A 24,574-nucleotide genomic window follows, 5' to 3' on the forward strand; every position below is an offset into this window, starting at 1 on the left:
TCACAGTTTCCCTTTATTCTGTACATTAATAGCAAGGAAAGTTAAAGCAGGGCAGTTCTGTGTATGGAACCCAAGTAAACTGCTGTAGACTTTTGTTTAATACCAATGCAGTAATCTGCAATTTTTATTAGTTCCCCGCTGAGATTTTGGTGCCAGGCAAGGAAGGGCATTTTCCTGCTCTGCTCTGCCCTGGAGTGGCCTCATCTTAAACAATGTATACAGTTTTGGGTGCCACAATACAAATAGGCATTAAGCTATTATAGGGCACCCAAAGGAGGGTCACAAGGATAGTGAAGGGCTTGGACAGGAAGCGTTATGAGAACCAGATGAGGTCACTTGGTTTGCTCAGCCTGGAGAAGAGCAAATTAAAGGGAGACCTCACTTCAGTCTTCAGCATGCTCTCAAGGGGAAGAGGAGAGGCAGATACTGATCCCTTCACTCTTGTGACCGGTGACAGGACTTGAGGAATTGCCTGAAGTTGACCCAGGAGAGGTTTAGGTTGGATATCCTAAAGGAAAAGAAGATGGGTGGGTGTTGAACAGGCTCCCCAGGGAAGTGGTCACAGCACCACCCTGAGAGAATTCAAAAAATGTTTGGACAATGCTCTCAGGCACATGGTGTTACTCTTGGGATGTCCTGTGTAGGGTCAGGAGTTGGATCTGATGATCCTGGTGGGTCCCGTCCGATTCTGCATATTCTATGATTATTTCTTCTAATACTCCCACTTTTATTCAAGTTTTAGAAAAACCTAGAAAACCTTTCTGGGAACTAAAATAAACTTCTTTTTTTTTTCTGTCATGCTACTTCTCCTTTACATAAATGGAAATTCCATGGTTCCAGTGGGGGGAAAAAATCTTTGATATGCCTGTTTTGCTTCAGAAAAATTAGCAGCAATTGTTTAAAAAATTAATGCTTTGAAAGAAAAACAAAGAAAAATTTATAACAGTCCCTGAAGGCACATGACATGAAAGACTTCTACAAATAGCAAGGTATCTGCTAGTTATACGTCAAAACGTTATTGGCTTGAATCGTCTTTTGTTTTTCTAACTACCACTGGGCTTCAGCTGTACTGCGTTTAGTTGTTATTTCAAAAATCTTTACCTTGTACAAGTTTTGTGTAAGAGTTAGTAATTATCCTGTTTTTCAGCTTTTTACCATCCAGTGACTTAGTGATGTTTACATGACTTTGGATTGAAGATGAGGAATTAAAAATTAAAGGGGCAAAATAAATGCATGCTTAGTCAAATTTCACGTGTTACTAGAATGAAGATTTTTTTTTCTTTATACAGCTGGACTTTAACATAAATTCAATTAAGTGGTGCCCCACAGAGTCAATGTAGGGCTACCAATAATTTATCAGAGTCAATGTAGGGCTACCAATAATTTATATCTTTACCAAAGTTACTGGAAAAATTATAATTGCTGTTAGGATTACATTTGTTTCTTAGTTTGTTTTCATTTTAGACACTAATCAAATAATGCTGATGTTGTGGTTTAACTTAAGGCCCACTCACACAGCCACTTCTTTAGTCTCCCCCAGTGGTGTGTGATAGAGAATATTAGATGTGATAAAAGTCAAGGGTTGAGATAAAGGCAGTTTAGTATGTAGAAAAAAAAGCCACACACACAAGGAAAGCAAAGCAAGGAATTCATTCACCCTTTCCTGTGAGCAGGAAGGTGTTCAGCCATTCCCAGGAGAGCAGGGCCCCATCGTGACTAACATTGATTTAGGAAGGCAAACGTCATCACTCCAAACATCCCTCCCATTCCTCATTCTTCCCTCATGTTACAGGCTGAGCATGATGCCACATGGTATGGAATGTCCCTTTGGTCAGTCGGGTTCAGCTGTCCCACTGTGACCCCTCCCGACTCCCTGTGCACCCCCATTCTCCTCACTGCTGGAGTGGGGGAGGAGTAGAAAATATCTTCACTGCAAGTGCTGCTCAGCAACAGCAGCACAAACATCCCTGTGTTATCTACATTTTTTTCCAGCGCAAATCTAAAACATACCCCTATACCAGCTACTGTGGAGAAAATTAATTTCATCCAGCACAAAACCAGTGCAGCTGGCACATCTGTCAGGCACACCTGCAGAGATAAGTCACAAACAGCATCAAGTCCAGTGGAATAGCAACTTTTGCAGTGACAATGTTTTGCACCTTCACCGCCCCACAATTTTTCTTCTTTTGCTTGAAAAAAAAAGAAGCAAAAAGACACAGTGTTTGTTCATAAACTACCTTCCAATTTTGCTAGATTACTACAGGTTGGTTGCACCGAGAACCAAAATAAGCCTAAGAATTCATTGCCTGCTCAGGACTTTCCTAGGTCTCCCAAACTAGGCATGTTTTTAACGTAGAGCTCTACAGTTTCAATCAAAGGTGTGAATTTTATTTTTTCTTTTGTGAATTCAGCTAAACAGTTTTTCTCAGCAAAACATCAGTAATCTAAAAATTGCTGAAAGATCTAATCTAAAATCTAAACTACATTGCAGTAACAATCTACCTTACCCCAGAAGATTAGGTATATGAACAAATTCTACTTTAGGTTTTGTATTTGGTCTCTTCTGTGATGCAGATTCTGAAGCAATATATGGCATTGTTGAACCAATTTCCCAACTTCAGAATACAGAAAAGCACTACTACTTATGCTTATTCATTAGTTTTTAGCGGTTCCAGACTCTGGAAATCACTCAATGGGTTTGGTTTTGCAGACTGGTATTTGACCTCTTTCTGTTAATTACTAAGTATTTAGCCTTTTTTATTCGTACATGTAACAAGTGCCAACAGTGTACTTTAGAACTTGAAGTCCTTAATAAGATTTAATATTTCATGATTTTTTATTTTCTTTTCACAGGGATAACACTCTACAGCCAACCATATGGAGGAGCCTTGTTGGATGAGGACAAAATGTGAGAAAACTCTTACAATGTTTCACTGCAGCAATCAGCAGACAATTGAAACTTTCAATGAAATAAGAATATATATTTCCTGGAATAGATGCTGTGACTTTAAAGACACAATTCAGTTCTACTGAGTGGAGCATTTTTTAGTGTGGTCTGTGTGTAAAGTCCACTGCTTATACCAAACATAGTTGCAGTATTTTGTAAAGAAAAATACTGAATTTATGTTGATTGTGTCCTAAGTTTTAAACAAGGTAACTGTTTCAAAAAATTTTGAGGGTTTAAATTTTAGTTTTCTGTGAAGGGGAAATATTTGCAGAAGCTTCACTTTACAACTCAGACACATGTGGTGCTCTGTAACCCACCTATAGTTCTGTAACTTAACACATCTTGTTCCTGTTCTTTAATTAGATGTTGACAGTGAAGAGACATTGTGTCCCTGCTCATTGCAGGGTGCTGGAACTAGACGATCTTTAAGGTCCCTTCCAACCCAAACCATTCTGTGATTCTATGGTGTTTGCAATCAGGATTAAGGTCCTTATGTCTAGTGTTTTGGTGAGAGGTTGGCCTGAAAAATGCAAGCATTGAGGGCTTTTTCCCCATTGCGTTTTCATTGCACTATTTTGCTTTTTACCCTAGAATGGAGAATGTTCGTCAGTGTGGGGTGGCACTGTGTATCATGCTGGGTTTCTCCATCCTTACTGCATCCATTGGAACTGCCATAGTGAAGGACAGAGTATCTGGGACAAAACGCTTGCAGCACATCACTGGCCTGGGTTACAAAACTTACTGGCTTGCTAACTTCTGCTGTGATATGGTATGTATTATGTGAGGCAGCATGTGCTCAGGCGTACATTTTAGGCTCGTTTCTTATAAATGAGCAAAAGGAGTTATGGTCACAAGATAATGAATAACATTTTGAATTGCAATTGTGTTCCTTGCTTTCCAAATTTGAACTGTAAGCTATTCACTAGCTTTAGCTACGTACCCTATTTTAGAAATAAAAGGAAATTGGCTAATCAGCCTAGACAGAAAGCATCTTCCACACAGCAGCTCATAGCAGGAATTTCTATGCTTTGAATTTTGCCATGCACTGGCAAAACCTTACAAATTAGTGGAGAAAAAACTAAAAATACTAGTCAGCTACTTTAAGGGATAATTATGTTATGTGTTTTTGTGAATAATATGAGAGATACTTATGATTAGTGCCTTTTATTTGTGTTAAACACTGGTAGAGGCAGCTCAAGGAAGTGGTGGAGTCACCATCCCTGGAGGTATTTAAAAACCACATAGATATGGCACTGAGGAACATGGTGGACTTGGCAGTGCTGGATTAATGGTTGGACCTGATGTTCTTAAGGTCCTTTCCAACATTTAAGTTGGATTTTGTGACACCCTGGTCGGGAACAGAAATTTTTGGAACACTCTTGTTTTCATTTAGACCATTATAATTCTGAAACATTAGATCTTCACCCATCCATGCTTGAAATCAGAATTTTCACACTTGAGCAATTTTGAGGTAAGAGCACATTTTTCCAAATGTTATTTACTGGGCCAGTCAGTCTTGGTATTTTTTTTTTGCTGCTGCTTCAGATAAGAAGGTTTGGTTAAAAACAGTCCATCATTCGGTTTCTCCTTGTGAGCAAAGTCAACTCCTCATTATTTTCTGCCAGTCTCTCAAAATGTTCTCACAAATTCAACACAGTACTGCATGATCAATCATGATGTGGGAAAGAATAGACACTGCTTTAAATGCTAATTGTGTTACAGATCATTTAGGAACACTGAACACATGAATATATGAACTGTCAAATTTTAAATCCCTCTATGTATTTTAAGTATTACAGGCTGTGTCCTGTACTACTGGTAGCAGAATCTTTACTAGGTCTGCAGAAGTATTTGATTTATGAAATTGCTCTCAGGAGAATCAGGCTGTTCTTACTGTATTTACAGGCATGAGTGATATTCATTATTATGTTCAACAAATGGAAAAAGTGTAAGTGCTAGGAAAATTTAAAGAGAAATAAAGACATTTTGTTCAGATTATGTTTGTGTCACTGGAGGAGCAAAATTAAAGCTGTTTTATTGTACTTGCACAACTTCTGTAATATACCATGATTTCAGAGTAAGATTTCCAATAGAATTTGATTTTAAAATTATTGATTTAGTTCTAGACAGAAGCTCTAGGTCTACAGAAAAATACTGGGACTCAAATGCATTGTGACTTCTCTAAAATATTTTAAAACAGTTTCAGGATAACTGAAACATTTATCTATGAGTGGTATGTTATGATACTTGTATATGGCAAAGAAAAGGTACACTGTGAATGAGAACATTGCATCCATCTACATTTTATTCCATTGCCCTTCTCATAAAAAAAAAGTATGTTTTCCCCGTAGCAAAGACGTGATGGCCTCTGGTTTAATTTGGAACAGGTTTTCACTGTACTTCAGTATGAAAGTCTAATTTTAACAGTATGTTGTTGCCTCTATTGCGGTTGTATCTCAGAATCTCAGTTCTGTTAGGGTAAAGCTATAAAGCTAAATATTACATAAGCAGAGATGGAGGCAGTCAGCACCTAGTGAGCTCAAGTTCAGTGTACAGAGCAGACAGACACTGAAAATGGAGCTAAGCACAGGTCTTCACATCCTGATGTTGCTATTTGCAAGCAGAACCCCTCTCTCTTGAATACTTGGATATGAATCTCCTGTACCAATCCCACCTTGCCACCCCTAAGCATTGGTTGCCATTATGTCAAAAGACTAAAGAGAGAAACTGCTTTCCCTGTTGCCTAATGGCTGTAATGCTTTTACATATTTTTAACATTCCAAATAAAAGATGCAATTTGCTTCATCAGCACACATGGTCCTTCATTAAAATCTCTTTTAAAATTGCATAATTATTATTCTCCCACACGAATGCAGCACCAATCAGTGAAGCTGCTGTTTCTGAAACCAAGCCTCTGTATTCACAGTGTAATTTGATGTTTTGGAGCAATGGCCCCACACGGACTCATTATCTGGAAGAGTTAGCTTGTTAAATGGATGTATTGAAAAGGTCAATAAAAATAGGATTAAGGGGGATATTCTGTAGTCAGATTTTATGTTGTCAGGTTGTTTCATATGTCGGGGATTGTTTCACAGCAAGTGCAGACTATCAAATCTCCAAGCTCTTCTGCCTATTTCCTCCTAACTTATAGTATAATTGTATTAAAGTATGGAGAAGTTAATTTGTAAAACCCTTCTATGCAATTTAGGTAAGACCAGTAAGAGATGGTCACCTGCTCAATTTTTTTTCCTTCTGTTTCTAGCTGTTTTACATGATTCCAGTCACCCTGTGTGTTGGTGTTATTAGTGCCTTCCAGCTATCAGCCTTCACTTTCCGAAAGAACTTGGCAGCCACTGTTCTCCTGCTGATACTCTTTGGGTATGTGATTGGAAATGCCACTATGGAATTACAGGTTCCAAGAAACAAACATAAATCTTTAGATGTAGTTTGCACCTGCTGCTGGATGCATGGTTTTCTGTCTTTGTAACTGATTATGATTCAGCAAAGCCTAGTGAGAAAACAGGCTAAAATGTGAGTTTGAAAATTAAACACAAAAAGTGGAGAGAGATTTACTCACACACACACAAAAAAAAAGAGTGCAAACATCTCAGAAGATACTCAGCCTGTATAACAATAGTTTACTGTTAGGAATTGAGTGTATGCTATCTTCCAGAAAATGAGGGAATATTAACATAGGTCAGAATTTCAGTGTTTTGCTGGGCAGAATATCATCAAGAAGGTAAGAAACAGCTTTTATCACAGCTCTAACAATTTTCTGTCATTCAACATAGCTCCAGGAGTTTGTATTTCCAATGAGAAAACTGTTGAATGTGAAGTACTGGGTTGGATGGAGATTTGTTTCCCAATAGCACTTTGAGAGAGGAAAGTTCTACCATGCTCTATTTCTTAATTTCACATGAAAAACAACAGCAGCAACAACAACAACAAAACCACAAAAAAAAACCCACCAAAAAAACCCCCAAAAACCGCACCAAAAAAACCCAAAAACCAAAACCAACAACAAACAAACAAAAAAAAGAAAAAAAGAAAAAAAAAAAAAGAAAAAAAAAGCCCAAAAAACCCCCAAGCAACAAATGGGGAAAAAAACCCAAAACAAAACAACCAAAAGCAATCCTGTAATAGAAGGTTAAAATAACTGGTTCAATAAAGAATTGATATCTCTATAAAAATGAATCTGTTCAGCCCTGGGATCAATTATGTGTTCTGTTGTGTCACTTGAGGGGCAGAATTAAAGTTGTTTTGCTGTACACGTACAGCTTCTGTAATACACCATGATTTCAGGGTAAGATTTCTGACCGAGTTTGATTTTGAACTTATTTATTTATACAAAGACAGAAGCCCCAGGTCTGTTGAAACATACTGGGACTCAACTCATAGTGGGACTCCTAACTCTTCCCATGTGCTGTCTAAGGTGATGTTAGAAATGCTGAAGATGAATTGTTAAAGGAAAAGGCTTCTGAGAATTTCATTAGCTATTTCAAGCAACTAATTGTTGCTACCCTTCTACGGGAGAGTGCATATCTTACAGGACAAATGATTAGATCATGAAATATAGGTACTTAATGAGAGAATGGTAGGCATGGAAAGAAGATAGGACCTTCTACAAGATCAGGACATGTTCTATTCCAGGAAGAGTCTCAGATAAACCCTTCAAACCCTCACCCCCCCCCCCCCCCCCCCCCAATTTACTATATTGCTCCTTGAAAACTGTTTTCAAGGTTTTGTGCCTCCAGCAACTAATTTTTTAGAAACTCTTTAGGTATCCTCAAATCTGGATCTTTTATTGGAAATTCTAGCCTAAGTTTATTCAGAACCACACTTCATAATTGTTCTTCATCAAACGCCTTTTGCAAGCCAAAACAAGCCAAGTTCTCTCTTGTAAAACCTTCCAAATTCCTTGCATAATTCTATTTATCATTTTTTCCTTATAATTCCAGTTTGAGCTCCTATTTCCTGGATGTGAATAGCCAAACTAATATGAAATATTCTAGAGGTCATGATGCTAGGATTTTGTAAAAAACTTGTATGAAACATGCAAAGTTCATAATTTCCTCCTCTCTGTATCTTTCTTGTGTACCACCCTCACTTCTTTTCTTCTGCACTTCCATCAAGTGATTCCTTGAAGTTAAAGGCAAAAATTCTAAACAGTCTTAGAGCAAAGGTTTCAAACTATGAAATCTCACACCTTTTTTTATTAGCTTTACAACCCCTGAATCCTTCTTGTGATCCAGTTGCTGTCATATTAGCGAGGCATAGGCTTCTATAGAAACCCTAGCCAAGCAGCAATTGAAGCACACAGAATACACCTGTATGTCTGCTGAAGTCATGACAGGGTTTTTTTCTGGTGTGCTATAGGCTTTGGCCCCGCCCACAGTGTACTATCAAGTGCTAGTTATATTGGCATTGTTTTAACCAGAGTCTTGAATTAAACTTTGAATATTTCAGAAAAAAAAAAGTTATTGAATGAAAATGGGTCTTATTTTGTTGACTGCAGATGCAGCTTAATCAGCTCAGTATAATCCCTCCTGTACTGCTCAGCTTTGGCTGATATAGCAGATGTTGCAATGATTTTTAACAAGAAAATCTGTGTATTCAATGTGTATTAACATATATTAAAGATCCAATAGCTATCTGTAAGTTTAACATATCTCAAGGACATTGACAAACTTCACAGTTTCCACTCTACCTAATTTACCCTTTATTCAGCCTAACTACACCATAAATGTGATGAAGCCTATTGTGGCCATTTTGTTATTCCCCAATACTGTGGATATAATCCTCATTCATCTGTGTTTTTTTCCTTTAAAATTTCCTTTTTCACATCAGGATACACTTGTGTGGATTTGCTGATCTAGAACAAAGATAAAAATAGCCAAGTTATACAAAAAAGTTAAAGAGAAGAGGGTGTGTTCGAAAGAATAATCAAGTTTCTTAGTGTGCTACTTTTAAAGTGATTTCCTTTAAAAATAAAACTCAACTACATATTTTTCTCTTTTAGATGATTGCAGAGTTGTTTTTTAGTCCAAATGCTTAAGCAGTCCAAAATGTTCTGTCTTTTATACTTAGAAAATACTAAATTGCAACTGCAGCTGAGGGAAGAGAAAGAGGATAGAAATGTAGGGGTAACTGGCCCCAACTTTAAAGACTGCATTTGAACATCATATAACATCAGGAGTCTGAAAGTCTTACTAATTTCTTAGCAGGTATAAGCAAAAAAATTAAATTTTGCTTTCATTTACAGCAGAGCAATAGCTCTGTAGATCATGTCTCTTTGCTGAGCTGTTTCCAAGGATGGACTTGTATTTATGATATTGTTATTCTGAGAAAAGTGATTTTGGTATGTGCATCAAGGGAAGATAGTGTGATTAAGACTGGCAAAAGGATGCTGAAAAGTACAGTGGGATCTCAAATACTTACAATTTCATTTGAGACCCAAACATTGAGTCATTTAACCTTTATCTTCCTGTAAACTGAAGATAACATGATTATTACTTCCCAGCAGAGTTTGCAAGTTTGTTTTTTAAGGTAAAGGATTTTGGCATTATTCAATGCAAAAGATTCATCTATGAAGTACAGAATACAGAATTCAAAAGGGAACGACTTAGTTTAGTATTCTGAAGTCATTTAGCAAAATTACTTTTATGACTTAGTTTAGTAATCTAAACCACACTTTAAGGCAATGAAGAAGTGAATTCATAGATTTTTGGCTAGTTGCTTTTGCATTGAGCTCACTAATTAACCAGTTATACATATTAATATTATACAGGAAGTGTTTATATATACACTGCATATATACTTATTGTTGTGCAGTAGTGTATGCTGATATATATGTTCCTGCAGTCTATATACTGCTTGTTTGACAGATATATTGTGCACTATGTTGAATGGAAAATAAATTTTCTTTACATGGCATGCATGTGCTGATTGCCTGGGCCTTGTTTTAATCTTTATAAACATCTCTTTATAAATAAAAAGCATGAGTGCGCTCCATTCTGGATAGGCATCGTTTGATTTGTCATGATGGAGGTGCCTTCCTCCTTGCTTTAAAGATTCTCATTGAAGGTGATGTAACCATGGACATGCTGTCTTATCCTCAGAGTGTTATGCGCTCATTTTTGACAGCTATTACTCTACTGACAACCTGCTTAAGGTAATAACACGGCCTGTAGGATTTTTCAATTCTCACATATCACCAGCACAAATACTAGTTCCAGTTCAAAAATTATTGGTTTTTACTTCTTTTTCTTCTCTTTCTTTGCTCACTACCTCCTTCTTCTCTTTTTTTTTTCTTTCTATGAAAGGCTCACAGAAAAGATAACTGCTCAGCATCCACAATTTAAGCTTTAAATATTTGGTTTTAATTCCATATCTGTGTAAGAGGCTTGATAAGGTGCATGCATTTGCAATCATTCAGAAATCAGGATTGTGAGCTGTCTGGAACAGTCAAAGTAAATATCTACAGCTGATATATGACAATGGATCATATCTGCACATAACATGGCAGTAAATATCTGTACATCTATGGAAGTATAAGCCAATTTTTTAAAGAAGATGTATCCCAAATTTGTCCCTTTTTTAATCACTTGTTCTGAAGAGTTGTTTCCCTGCCTTAAAAATAAGGGACAATAATTGTGGGTTTTCTCTAGTGTGATAACTGACTTTTTGGGGGTCAAAAGCATAACTTATTTGTGATAGTTTTGTTTCTTTAAACTTTCAGATATGCAACTTTACCTTGGATGTATCTTGCATCCAGATTCTTCTCAAGTTCAGATGTAGCTTTTATTTCCTACATCTCCTTAAATTTTGTGTTTGGCCTGTGTACCATGCTGGTGACTCTCTTACCTCGCTTGTTAGCTATAATTTCCAAAGTGCAGGTCAGTATCAAATCTTTGGTTTACCTTTTTCATAACTGAGATGTATACACAGACATACATGCACATATATATTTGAGAATATTTATGTGTGTTTATATATTTATGTGTGTTTATATATTTATAAAGATAAAATTTCTCCAGAAGGAAAACATATGGTTTTTATGTATTTATGATTTTTCTATATTGACTGTTACCATCTTGAATTTTAACTTGTCTATAACCCAAAAAAGCATGCTGTAATAATGAAAAAACAGTGTTAATTGAAACTTTGACATTTTCTAGACCATTAAGTTGTAATTGGCACATAATGGGAGCTGTTCTGGTCGATTAAATAGATTATATGCATTGTAAAATGTGTTTGAATAATATTGACATAAGAGATAAGCTGCATATTCCTAGGATCACTAATGCACTGTATGAATAATAATTTATACAGTGCATTCTCACTCCATGTATGTATTTTTAATTAGTCATAACAGTATTTAAACAACTTGATGGAAAGGACTTCCAGAAGGAGTATGACTCTCTGTTAGTGTACAGGTCAAAAACTTGATGTTTAAAGTCAAATCTGGATAATCTGTCCTGCAAGTGTGTGAGCAAAATCAGTATTCACTTGGGTTTAAGTTTGTGATTTAAATTTTGTATTATTCAAATATTGAAATGTTAAGGAAATAGAAGAATCATGGCTACATGTGTTTTGATGCCATCTATGAACTTCAACTAAGATTAGAATGCCATGGCTGTAGAAAGTCTAAAATGCAATATTATATAACCCTGAACCCCAAAATAGATCACAATATGCACTTTAGAATTCAGTTTACCATGAGTGAGATTTGAATGCAGTATCCAGTTTTGCAAGTCTGCTCATTAGGCTGTTGGAGGAAACTAAATTTTTTTCCCTTCTATCTTTATTCTCCTCCATCCTTCCCGTGTTTTAATACAGAGCTTTCAGAACATCTACAATATCCTCAAATGGGCATTCATCATATTTCCACAATTCTGCCTAGGCCAGGGCTTAATAGAGCTTTCATACAATCAGATCAAGTTTGACCTGACCAGGAACTTTGGAATAGATTCTTATGTGAGCCCCTTTGAGATGGACTTCCTGGGCTGGATTTTTGTGGCAATGTCCCTCCAGGGAACACTACTACTTCTTTTACGTCTTTTCCTTCACTGGGACCTCCTCTGGAAATCAAGGTTTGTTATAATTTGTATTCTGCCACAGTGGGCACTAAACTAATCTTTAGAGAAAGAAAATGGTGTGTTCCTTTGAACAACTGAAGATAAATGCTTCTGATAACATAGTGTACCTGAATTAATGCAAACTACAGAAAAAATACAAGTAGTTGTTTTTCCCTTGAGTTCTGATGAGAATTGATCACCAAGTGCTAAGGGATTACAACCAAGAAAATAAAAGTTATGCAGAACACAGCAAACTATGACCAATTTTCCATGTATCACTTCTTATCATCCTCTGTTGTAGAGGTCATTGCACAGTTAACAGTGCAGACAGCCCTTCAGAAGATGTTGATGTAGAAATGGAGCGACAGAGACTCTTTGGTGGAAGAACTGGTAATGATGTCCTACTCCTGTACAATCTCAGGAAGTGTTATGGAGGTTTCAGTAAGAAGAACACAGCTGTGGAAAACATAAGCTTGGGAATACCAAGGGGAGAGGTAAAGGAGTCTTTCTTTTTCCGCTTTTATAAAGTAACACTTTATTCTGAGCAATTGTTGAGACATACTCAGTGTGTCTACAGTGAAAGGCCTGTAGATAGCAGCAGCAAACATTCAGTTGTAGTAATTTCTGAAAATCAATAAAAGCAGAAACTCTGATGGTGCTGAAGAAGCAACTGTTCATTCATTTTTTGGTTAAACATTCATCAGAGTCTTAATTGTTTTACTTCTTGCTTATCTTAACCAAATTACTGTACTTTAGGCAAACATAAAAAGCAAGTAAGGTAGCATAGTAATCTAGTGTTCAAAGAGAAAACAGAACACCCAACTCAATAGCAAACTATGGACTGCATCCTGAATTTGTTACCACAGCACATTTTTGGTTCCCATGCTGAAATCATCACAGTACATTTGAATACAGCATATACAAATAAACTATTTTAATAAATCAAAATTTAGTGCTGAGCATGTTTTGTGTTTGGGGGTTTTATTAATTTTATTCATTGGGGAATTACAGATTTTAATTTCTAAACTATTGGGAAAGAAAATACTTTTCTTGGTTGCTAATATAAAATTGGAAGATCTGAGAAACTTGCACATGGCAGCACAGGTGCAGTGATGTTCCTGCTACTTACTGATCAGCTGTTGGGTACCTGAGGTAACCAGGAGGATGTCATTGTTGATTAAAGCCTATAAATCAATATGAAAGCACATTAAAAAGTATTTAGAAATCATAAAGGACTATGTGTAGACTTAATAGGAATCCTATCCTAGCTTAAGCATTAAGTTATTGCAGCTAAGGGCTGGAAATAAGTATTCAAAATGAGTGTGTCTCTTGGATGTTTGGTGTTCACTTGTACAGAATGAAGCAGCTCATGACAAGCTTGGAAGTATTCACTCTGTGGACTGATATCCAGGGTTTGGAAGCAGGACCTAAAATCCTCCTGTTCAAATGTAGCATTTACTAATAATATGGATAAATAATGGGTTTGATTGTTGAGCAGGGTTTTAAGAGGAGGGCTAGAATCCTAAATAAGTCACTTCTGGTAATTAGCACACATGTTATATCCATATATAATTTCTTACAGACATATAATAGAAAACGTGGAAAGGGGAGAAATTTGAAGGGGTAATATTTATTTTTTCAGTATAGCGTATTGATTTTTTTTTTTCCAATATCTCTGATAGTGTTTTGGACTCCTGGGAACAAATGGAGCTGGGAAAAGCACAACATTTAAGATGCTGACTGGAGATATCATCCCATCTGCAGGACGTGCTGTTATCAGGACTCCTACTGGGTAAATAACACAGGGTTTGATCAGAATAGTGCTAATTGATAATGCACATAATCAAAGACTCAGCACGTCTTCAGTACTTTATACTGTACTCTAGGGACCTATTTTGTTCCCTTTTAAATGTATATTGCTTTGTTGCTGTTAAGTCTCTGTGGAAAAGCTTTTTAGCATTATTTAATTCTGTTTGACAGCTCTGTTAATTGAGAATAAACTTGTCTGCTAGCAAAACAGAAACTCTAAGAAGACTTAATATACATCCTTTTAAAACTTTCAAAAAAAGCTTAACATATGTTAAAATGCATGGACATATGTCCCCCTGCAAGTTCTGCACTGAGAGTTTTCCAGGCTTAGGTAGATGAGCAGTGCTTCAAGTGGGTAATTTTAAAATATTTTCTTACACTGTTGTACTTCAGAGTCATTAATAATTACTTGATCAATATGCTATGTATAAGGATAAGAGGTAGTGTTGGTGAGATTTATCATTCTGATGGAATGATAAATGAATAATGGACTTTGGGTTAGATGTAACCAATAATTTTCATTTTTCCCAGCAAAACTGGAGGGAAAAGAACGTTATTTTTTTCAGTCGGTAGTAAATACGTATATACACACACATAAATTGCCTTTGGGCTCTTTTCTTTTCTAAATGATGTACATTTCAAAATCTTTTTTGGACAAGGACAGGTCAAGAGTTTTATTAATAAATTTTTAAAGGATGCATTTTTGAATGTTCAGAATGGCAAATTACATTTCTTTGGTTTAGAAATAAAGTGCTTTCATAGGTGAGTGTTTCCTTACTTCTTTACAAAGATAATGATCATCAGATTTAACTTCAAAGATAAGTAGCTTCAGTCATTGCAAAATTCAGCTTTCTGGAAAATTTGCACTTTTGAAATGGACAATATCACCAATATCAAACATAATTTTACTTTAGTGTGTTTTCTCATTATCTTTTGTAGCAAATCATAAAATGTGTTGATCATAAAGCAGAAATTATTTAAAAAAACATTTAAAAGAAACAGATTTTGGAAAAATTATTCTTAAGAGAAGAGGTTGTATGAGTGAGACGTTAAAATGGTTAGGGAGTTTTAGATGGCTGTTTTCACTTATAATTTTCCAGACTTTTTAAAAAATAATCTTCTGTCTTAAACAGAATACAATATTTTTCAGATATTGATCAAAATTAAAAATAACAATGTGGTTTAAAATTAGATTAAAATCAACATTTGGTATTCTTTGGAACTGATGGATGGCATTTTACTTCCTGGTACAGGATATGATGGAAGCCAGAAGTTTATAGCATGAGTCTGAAGAGGATTTGAGATTTGGAAAAATAAAATTATCTGTAATATATTTTTTAAAAATAAAATATCTCCATTAGGGCATCAGGACATTTAAGCTCCCATGTTTTGTTTTGATTCTGAGCACTATTTTGCTGTAGATTTTAATAGGAATTGCCTGGGGTCTCTCCTGTACATTCATGGGTCACATATGACTCTCCCTGTGCAATGTCGTTGCTGGTCGGTATTTGGGCAAATGATTTGATGTGGTGTGAAAATTCCAAAATTTTAACATCTACTTGAAAGCAAATATAAAGTTATAAGAATACAATTCATTATTATATATATTGACACTTACAGTATGTTTGCTGACTACTACATGTTTTTTTAGAACCCCCTAAGATAATTTAAAAAATTACAAAACAATTCACCAATGCCTGGATTGCTTTTATCAGTTGTGTTGCTATGTACCTGTGGTTAAATGGCTAAAAATGCTTCTGAGGTCAACTAGCCAGCTACTGAGTTTTGACAATAGGCTATATGCTGCCCCTGGACATTGCATATGTCACTTTCATTTCCCATACTGTGTTTTATAAATCCAGCATGAAAGCATATATTAAGATGCAATGTTACTTACCATATACTAAAACATAGGTAATGAAATTTGACACATTTAGGGGGCTTGAGAGAAAGCCTTAGACAATTGAATTTCAGTGTACAAAATACCCTTGACAACATTAATTATCACCTTGCACTATGGTGGTGTCAATCGAGTTTATGGATTTTTTTGTGTTTGCAGGGGCTGAAGTGAGTGTAAATCCCAAATTCCCAAGATTTCAAAACTTAATGCTAATTCAAGGAGGCAACCTTAAGTAAGAGCTGCTATTACGCAGTAGCTAAACTTGGAGAAACAAACAATTTGAGGCTGTGAGAAGAAATTTATGTCCCTCCTGAATTTGTTCCTTACTTCATTATTTTGGAAACTGCTGTTGAGCAGATCACAGTGCATTGGGTTTCTGTACTCCTGAAAATCACTGAGGCAAATTTGCTGGCTCTTACAGAGGTGAGATGGTAATCACAACAGGTCTGGAGAGCCATTCCTCAGCAGCTAAGAATGACCAAAATTACTAATTGCAGGGAATTTTAGGTGGATTTATTTTCATTTATGACTCAGATAAATGAAGGAAGGAATGGTAAGAAGGCTTCTCCTTTTCTTACTCTGGTATTGTATTCAGAAGCCTGGTGTTCCCGGCACAGAAACTACAGTCAGCAGAAGAAAGCAGCTGCTGATCACAGCTGCAAAACATTTCTTGGTCAGGAGAATTAGATTTTTTTTTTTGCTTAAAATTTACATCATGAAGGAGAGTCCATAAAGACATTGATACCTATTCCTAATGAGTAAGGCAACTTAGATGTAGATCCCACCTCTTTTGGGTTTGACTGGAAAGAACGCATCTTTTGTCCTCTGTCAATGTGAAAGAACAAGATACTGCAGTCTGACAGATCCTTCACAGAATCATAAAATGGTTCAGGTTGGAAGGCGCCTTTAAGATCATATAGTTCCAACCCCCCTCCCTGGGCAGGGATGCTTTCTGGTAGACCAGCTCAATCAAAGCTACATCTGGCCTTGAACACTTCCAGGTATGCGGCATCCACAGCTTCTCAGGGCAACCTGTTGCCATGACTCACCACCCTCATAGTAAAGAATTTCTTCCTAGCCTCTAATCTAACCCTACATTGATGATTTATTCTTCATGATCAAATAATTGAGTATGTAAAATTACTCTTATAAACACTGGAAAGCCTAACTAATTTTATTCCATACAGAAAATCCTTAATTCCTAACAGATTCCATTTCTTTGAATAACTATTCTTCAAAGTTTTTGGTTTAAAAACAAAGAAACCAAACAAAAAAGCAAACAAATCCATGCATATATTTTTCTGCTTGATACTGAATTTGAAATGAAGTCAGGAGTGTCTTTTTGAGGCAGGTGAACTGATAACGACCTTGAATTTTATTAGACAGCGGTTGAACCTTGGAACAACATGAATTCTAGAAATCAAAGATGGGATTTTTCAAAGATATAATTTGAATGCAAAGTAGAATTTTTGAAAGGCCGATCTAAAACATAGAAGATAGGTATTATGCATGTTAGTTTTCAGTATCACTGGGATCCATAAGTCAGGGTGTCATTAAGTGGGAATATTTGTGAAATACCAAAGCCGACTTCATCTTTTCTGCAAATTAGTTTTAACAGGACTTCTTTGGTGGGGAAATGATTTTGGGGGAGGGAAGGCTTCTAAACTGTTTTAATTGGGGTTTTCTCTTTTTGACACACTACACATTAAGTAGATATTTTAAATGCACTATGTGCCTGAGCTGTGTATCTTACAATTTGTGTGACCAACACACATTTATAGTATACAAGCTGAGCAGTCTACAAAAAAACTTTTTCTTAAATTTTCATATCCCTCTGCAGAAAATGTTTTAGGCAACTTATATAACCTATGTAGGCCCATTCTAGTTGTTACTGTTATGTGACTAAAATATTCCAGTCAGAAAAGTAATAGGAATTTATCACCAACCATAGCCAATCATGTGATGATAATTCCTTTCACAGAGGATTTTACTTTTTATTGTTTTGTGTGCCTCATTAATATTGCTGTTATCAGTGACATATCTGTGCAAAAGAAACAGAGAAGTAATTAGCTTCTAGAGAGTGTGTCTCCATATTAGGGATATTTTGCCAGCTCAATATTGAAAAAAGCAGCATTGAAACAGTTGCTTCAGAAGGCTTGGAAACAAAATAATGATAGCAAAGTACCCAGGCATACCTTTCATAAAAGGCAGAAATATCAAAAGCAAAACCAATAGTTACTAGAAAGTAGATTATTTGACTAAGGTTTGTTTACTTGTACTTAGAAAGTATTATTTTATAAGAGATTACGAGACCGACAGGCTTTAACGAGTTGCAAAGCTTAAATATGTTTAATAATTAACTGCATGATCTGCTTGACAATTAGTAGAGTTCTTTGTGTTCTCTGTAGCACAGCTGTTGCTGTACAAGAGTAAAAATGGACTAAAATTATCTCATGCTCGGCTCTACTGCCATAACTAGATTGCCCCCAGTGTGGGAGCTGTCTAAATGAAAGGTAGTGAATGAAACTGTAAACATTTTTGTAGTTACTTTTTCTGTCAAACAGCTTGAAGAAGTAAGGTCTGCATTAAATATGTACAAAGAAAAGCTGACACTTAACAAAGTGGTATAACAAAGGAGAACAAAGTGAGTCTTCATAGTCTTTGAATGTCTGCTGGGCTAATGTATCAGCAGATACTGTACATCTGTTCCACTTTTTTGTGTTTGTGTGTTCTTTGGCCAAGCTTTGTTTTCTTTCCCTTTCTGTACTTGTGTTTAAACCCTCCTTATTGAGTCTGTCATAAAACCTCTCTAAAGTGAAGAGTGCTAAACACAGCTTTGAAGAGAAAGTGTCAAAATTCTTTTAAGTGTCATGGCAAGGTCAATGTTAAATAATGAATAATTTGACTGGTGGTTTGTTTGTCTGGTGCCTTCTATTTTGCAATCTTTTCTGTTGTAGCTTGCTGAATAGGGATGACTTTAAGGTCACACTTAGAGTGTAGTGGTATGCATATGCAAAAAAATAGATAAACCAGGTAACATCTTGTTCATAAGTTGCCCCATCAAAGACTGAAGCATTTGGCAGTTTTCCTCATGTAATTAATTTATCTCCCATGAATTTCCATCTTCCTTCTGCACAGAGATCCTCCATGACAGCAATTCCCCATCCTATTTGAATTGTGTCAGTCATCTCAGTTGTTGGATTACAAAGTCATAGGACCAAAGAACTATTCTACAAAGAGGGAAAAGTAAAATATTTCTTTATAGCTAGAACTTCAACTCTTTTGATAGGTATGATATTCAGCTTGATAAATAATTAAAATGTAGTTCAAATAGCTTAACTTGAAAGGAAGAATAAATTTACATAAATATAATGGCTGAAATGGCTGTTTTTACACTGTATATCAGTATAATTAGTCTAATTATAATGAAGTTATAGTTACATTAATTATATTTTAACCTTGATTTTTTGTAATGTTAATTGAGCATTAGTATGCACTGAAATGAATGTGCAGTTATGAGTACAATGAAATGTCTAAGTACTTTTGCAATTTGTAAATTTATATTTCATTTTGACTAATTAATGGAATTTATCTCTCTGTAGAAGCAGTTATATATATGTGGTATTGTAAGTACCATATATATCACTGCTTTTAATTGCGTTAGAAAACTGCAGAAAAAGCATATAAAAGTGAAACAAAGTGCACAGCAGAGCATAAAGTGAAACAATTTTTCCAAAACCAGCCATTAGACTCGTATCAGGGGTACTAAGTTGTCTCTGGAAACCCAACATTGAGGCTTTCCTTTGAATTACAGCCCACAAACACCTATAAGCAATGTTGGTAGTAACCATTGTAAAAAACAAGATCCAAATCTAGTTCTGCAATAGCCACTCTGACCTTCTGGAAACTGCAGGTCCTGTTCATACAGGAGAACGAAACAGGTTTTGCCAAAAAACATATTCACTCTTCCCAGTGGTTATGTCTCTTTTCAGTGTCAGCAAAGGCTTTCTGACTGGAGTGCCCCATGCCACCCCTACATAACCTGTCATCAGATTGCAGGGCTTTCTTTAAGCATTCAGAATAAATAGATCGATGTAAAAAGCCTTGCAATGGTCAGTGGAAGAACAACTTGGAATAAAAAATTTTCTTTGGTCTGATTTTGGTTTACCATCTCAGTATCTTGAAAATCTGGCAAGTTTCTTTCCTCAACAGTACAAACCTGTAAGGTGAACACTCCATAGTGAGGAAAGTCTTATTGAGTCCTGGATATTTTCTCAGGATGTCTTACACCAAAATATCCTGATTCTCACCAAAATACTTAGACAGGGATGGAACAGAAAATCTTCCATGCTTCAAGTGCTAGACTCCACTATTTTTCTTGAGGATGCCAGATGTTCTGTTGACCATTTCTAAAGGAGTTCTAGAAATGCAATTCTGCAACTTTAAAACTATATTTAATATATAAAGATTTCTGGAAATAGTCTGGTGATGTCATTTGTTGCAGCTGTTCAGTCTAAAGGAAAACTTAACTAATGAGGCGAAGTATTGACTGAGCATAAGGATGTAGTCTAAAAATGAAAGGGAAAAATGAAGGAGAAAATATGCTCTATATCTTAACTTGATCAGATGATGTAATCAAAATTGCTAACAGAATTTAAAGATAACAAGTATGCTGTGTTTTTATAAAGATACGGAAAGTTGTGTATTAGTGTAAAAGCTTAGTGTAAAAGTGTTTTACTCCCTATAGTTTTAGATATTACACTAGATTTCTACACTAGGTGTCTACTGTACCGTGGACAAAAGCCTGAGAGGGTTTGGAATCCATACTTATGTGTTCTTTCTCTCTGTTTATAAAATGAGCTGATTTTTTCCTCCTAATGTCTTATTTTTAATGTGAATAGTCTAGTGAAAAACTGTGCCATCCTGATAATAATAGGGCAGAAAACAAATGGCTGTTTTTCTCTAGCTTGAGAATAAAAAGACTCAGCATTTTGCTGCATGCTAATCTATATTTCAGAAAATATTAAAATATATATTTTGAATTTGATTCTGATAATAGCATATATGATGATGTTTGTTAAGGAAGAAGAGGACTATAATTAGTTTAATGAATCAAATCAGATTTTTTTTTAAAAAGGGAAAAATATTTACAGTATATAATTTACTGAGAAGATTTCCTGGTATCAAGCCATCACTATTTGAAATGTTCATTTAATTTCGACCCATAAAAATGAAATCTGAGAGATTAACTGAATTTCAAGGAAAATCAATTTGCTAAGACGGGAGCTTGTTTTCTGTTGTACAATACCTACTATAACTAGAAATGATAATGCATTTTTCTTTCATCTATTTTTTATTTATATTGTTTATACCTTCAGAAAAAACTTAGGACCTGGCTAAACAAAACTGAATGATAATGTCCAGTATTTTGATTTGGAAATCTACTCTGTGATGTTGGTGAGGGAAGATGAGGCATTACACTGCACATTAAAAAAAGAAAAAAACCCAACAAAAAAACCCAAAACTATCCTAATATGGCTTTTTTTTTGGTCTTCTGGATGGATTGTTTTTGATTTGACAGATACAGAGATGATGGGGAGGAGTGAGGTGGAAAGGTCCATGAGTTCTTTAGTGAATGCAGTAGAATCTCTGCATTAATGGGAAGTCTTGAAGTGTTCAGGGTCAGCATTAATGGATAAAGTTGCAAGATAAGGGACCAAACTGAGTAAGAATATTAAATCATGCATTCTCACTTTGCCCTCACTTAATGAAAGCTAAAGGTCAGTGGCTGGGATACTGTTCACCTAAGACTGGTGAACAGTGTAAGTGCTTTACATAGGCAGAGCACTAGAATCCTGTGTCAACAATTACCACTGAGGACACTTCTTATTTCCTGATGCAAACTGAGTAAGGATGCTCTAATACAGTTCTAGCTAAAGAACATTAGATGTCTGTTGTTTTTTTGCAGCTGTCCATATTTAACCTTTTGTTCTTCATGGTAGGGGCCCATTGCAGACAAGATGTTTCTGTCCAGCTACAGGGTTCATGCTGAGTAAATGTCCCTGAAATTACCCCTGAGTGCGATTTGTTCTCTTCTGACTGAACTTGGCATATTATCAAAAGCCCAGTCTCTTTTTTCTCAAAAGACAGCAGCTGCACCAAAAGAATACCCTGTACATGAATCTTCCTAGCAAAACAAACCTCAGACACTTCTCCCTGTGTTCAGGAGCATCCAGTTAACATTTCACTGTGAATAGTATTTCGCCATATTAGAATTAATTAAAAAAGGAATCCACTGCTTCTGACTGGTTCTATAAAAAAAACCAGCATTATTCAATCCATATCTAATGGTAAAGATGACTATAGAAAAAGGGTTTAATTTGCCATATGTATGGTTGGAAACTTAGACAGTAAAAATTCTGGATATACTTAATTGAAAATATCCTATAGGAGGATATAAATTAATAAGGAACACTCCTGTTATCCTCTTTCCCCTATCACCTTCTAGTTTTTGCTAACTCTTTTTTTAGAGAGGTGTCTACAGGCAGATAACTTATGCAGCACCATCCAAACCAGCCAAGATACCATAATTTTATAACTTTGCCATTAACAGCAAAGGACCATTCTAATTAGTTTATGGCAAGGTTTGTCATAATCATGTTAATTTATCTTTTGATAGCATTAAAATGTTGTGGTTCATTATGTAAAATGCAGAATTTTTTTCTCCTCAGACTCCTGAATCTTGTTCACAGGAGATACATATTTATATTTTCACTAAAGCTAGTATTTGTAGATCCTGCAGTTAACACATTTACTTTGTGTCTAAATGATTAATCATATATTTAGTTCTTTTAATCAGAAATGTAGAAAACCACTAAGAGGAAAAAAATTCTGTTACTTGGAATCTTTTGAAAACTTTTTTCTTCTGAGGCTCAGATTTTTTTTATTAAGTATCTTCATTTTGATAGGTCTTTCTGTACATGTAAATCAGCATCATTGAGTGTTGAATTAGATGTTGGAATAAATAGGATAGATTTAGTGTCATTATGGGTAATGAGACACCCTTGCAATCAAGCTTGCTTCTTAGCAATGAATGTAATTTCAAGTAATGCTGTAAAGCTACAAAGTGAAGGCCAAAGTCTCTTAAATCAGGATAATTTTATACTTTTTCCTGTATTGTCTTTTAAGTTACTAGGCTTTAATATCCTGTGTTTTGTTTTGCTCTTGTTTAGAAAATGCACGCATGCGTATGTGTGGTCATTGACACACAAAGAATACCCAGCAAAATTTCCCTCTCTCTCAAGTCCTTCCTCTTCAATATTCAATGAGATTGATATGAATGTTATATTGTATATAGTATTATATCCAATATAAGCAATGTATGGTTTGAAATGTGTCTCTTTAGGGCAGGTACTACCAAAAAGATAAGAAAAGTAAAACTGGTGAGCATTAATTCTCATGGATGTGTTAGTCTGTTAACCTTGACACACATGCTGTCACAACAGTGACATGCTGGTGGCTGTGCTAATACAAAAGGGAGAAAAAGTGTGCATTGTGTGTGGGTAGTGCTGCGCTAAGTAACCAAAGAGATTCAAACTCCTTTATCTGCAGACCTGAGGTTATGTTTGTCTTGTACCCCAAGGGTGAAACCCAGGGCCATGGGATTTGTTAAACAACATTCAAATATTTTTCTTTTTCTTTAAACAGATCTGAAATGGATATACTCTCTGCTAGCTCTGAAGGTATTCTTATTGGATATTGTCCACAACAAGATGCCCTGGATGAACTTTTAACAGGTTGGGAGCATCTTTATTATTACTGCACACTACGTGGAATTCCAAAGAAGGATATCCATAAGGTAATTATCCAGAACAGATTTGCAGGGGGAGCTATTGCATGGCTAGACTGTGGAGTTTATAGAACAATTGTACCTTTTGAACATGAGAAACTATCTAATATTTCATCTTAACAACTTTAGTAATAATGTCTTTCATTACCACAATTTTATTTAAATAATGTGGATTTTTTTCTCTGTTATGCCAGTTCAAAACACAAGAACATCACTGCAGATAGCAAAATAACATTATTGCAAATGAAATCTTGGGCACAAAACCCCTAAAAGGAATTAAATTTATGAATGGTTTGATGCCTTCACTATCACACATGAAGAACTGTGAGAGAACACCATGCTTTGAGTCTTGAACCTCTGAAAAACTCTTTTCTTCAGAGATAGGATTTAATTTTGAAGGAACTAAAAATTGTTGTATGATTCTGTATAAATAAATTAAACACCTGGGTGCTGGGATAGGAGCTATCAGCACTCTGCTGTCTTAAACTTCATAAGATGGGAGCAGTCTCTTAAATGCTCCAGCTGCCACACTAAGCTTGGGTTGTCCAGAAAAAAACAAGCCAAAGAAAATGCTTTGGGAGCTTACTAGCATACAAGTTGACAATATCTGGGAATATCGCTGGGAGATTGGATTTACAGATACAGATGTAGCTGTGCTGACCAGCAGACTGAACTTTTTCCCGTAATGAGGCAGCAAGTCAGCTGATACCAGAAATTAAATATGAAAAGGATACAGTGTAAAACATGGGTTTTTTCCCTGTATCAGCAGATGGAAGTTTACAATATGACCTGACTTGAGCTGCTCAGTCTTTTTTTCTTAATTGCATCTCTATTAACTTGAGAAAACTATAGTGTGACATGAAATCGGTGTCCTTCAATTCCTGCTGTATAGATTGGTCCCAACTAGTAGCTATTGCTGCAGCACTGCCCTCATAATCTCCAGAATAGTGCCTGTTCTTTTCCTTTCATTTTTCCGTAAGCAAAATTGCATG

At 35.7% G+C, this 24,574-nt stretch overlaps 1 protein-coding gene across 4 annotated transcripts in view; it reads left to right on the forward strand.

Moving 5' to 3' along the window:
• The window catches only part of ABCA13 (ATP binding cassette subfamily A member 13), a 170,598-nt gene that overhangs the window by 115,175 nt on the left and 30,849 nt on the right, over nt 1-24,574 (forward strand). For all 4 annotated transcript variants that reach the window (XM_038128757.1, XM_038128758.1, XM_038128761.1 and 1 more), the window contains 8 exons: nt 2,854-2,908; nt 3,539-3,716; nt 6,210-6,325; nt 10,686-10,842; nt 11,786-12,039; nt 12,326-12,518; nt 13,707-13,816; nt 23,441-23,591. In XM_038128757.1, the coding sequence (XP_037984685.1) occupies nt 2,854-2,908; nt 3,539-3,716; nt 6,210-6,325; nt 10,686-10,842; nt 11,786-12,039; nt 12,326-12,518; nt 13,707-13,816; nt 23,441-23,591 (1,214 nt within the window). The remainder of the gene's footprint in view (nt 1-2,853; nt 2,909-3,538; nt 3,717-6,209; nt 6,326-10,685; nt 10,843-11,785; nt 12,040-12,325; nt 12,519-13,706; nt 13,817-23,440; nt 23,592-24,574) is intronic.

The sequence above is a fragment of the Motacilla alba genome, chromosome 2 (assembly GCF_015832195.1).
Source record: "Motacilla alba alba isolate MOTALB_02 chromosome 2, Motacilla_alba_V1.0_pri, whole genome shotgun sequence".
Lineage (NCBI taxonomy): Eukaryota > Metazoa > Chordata > Aves > Passeriformes > Motacillidae > Motacilla > Motacilla alba.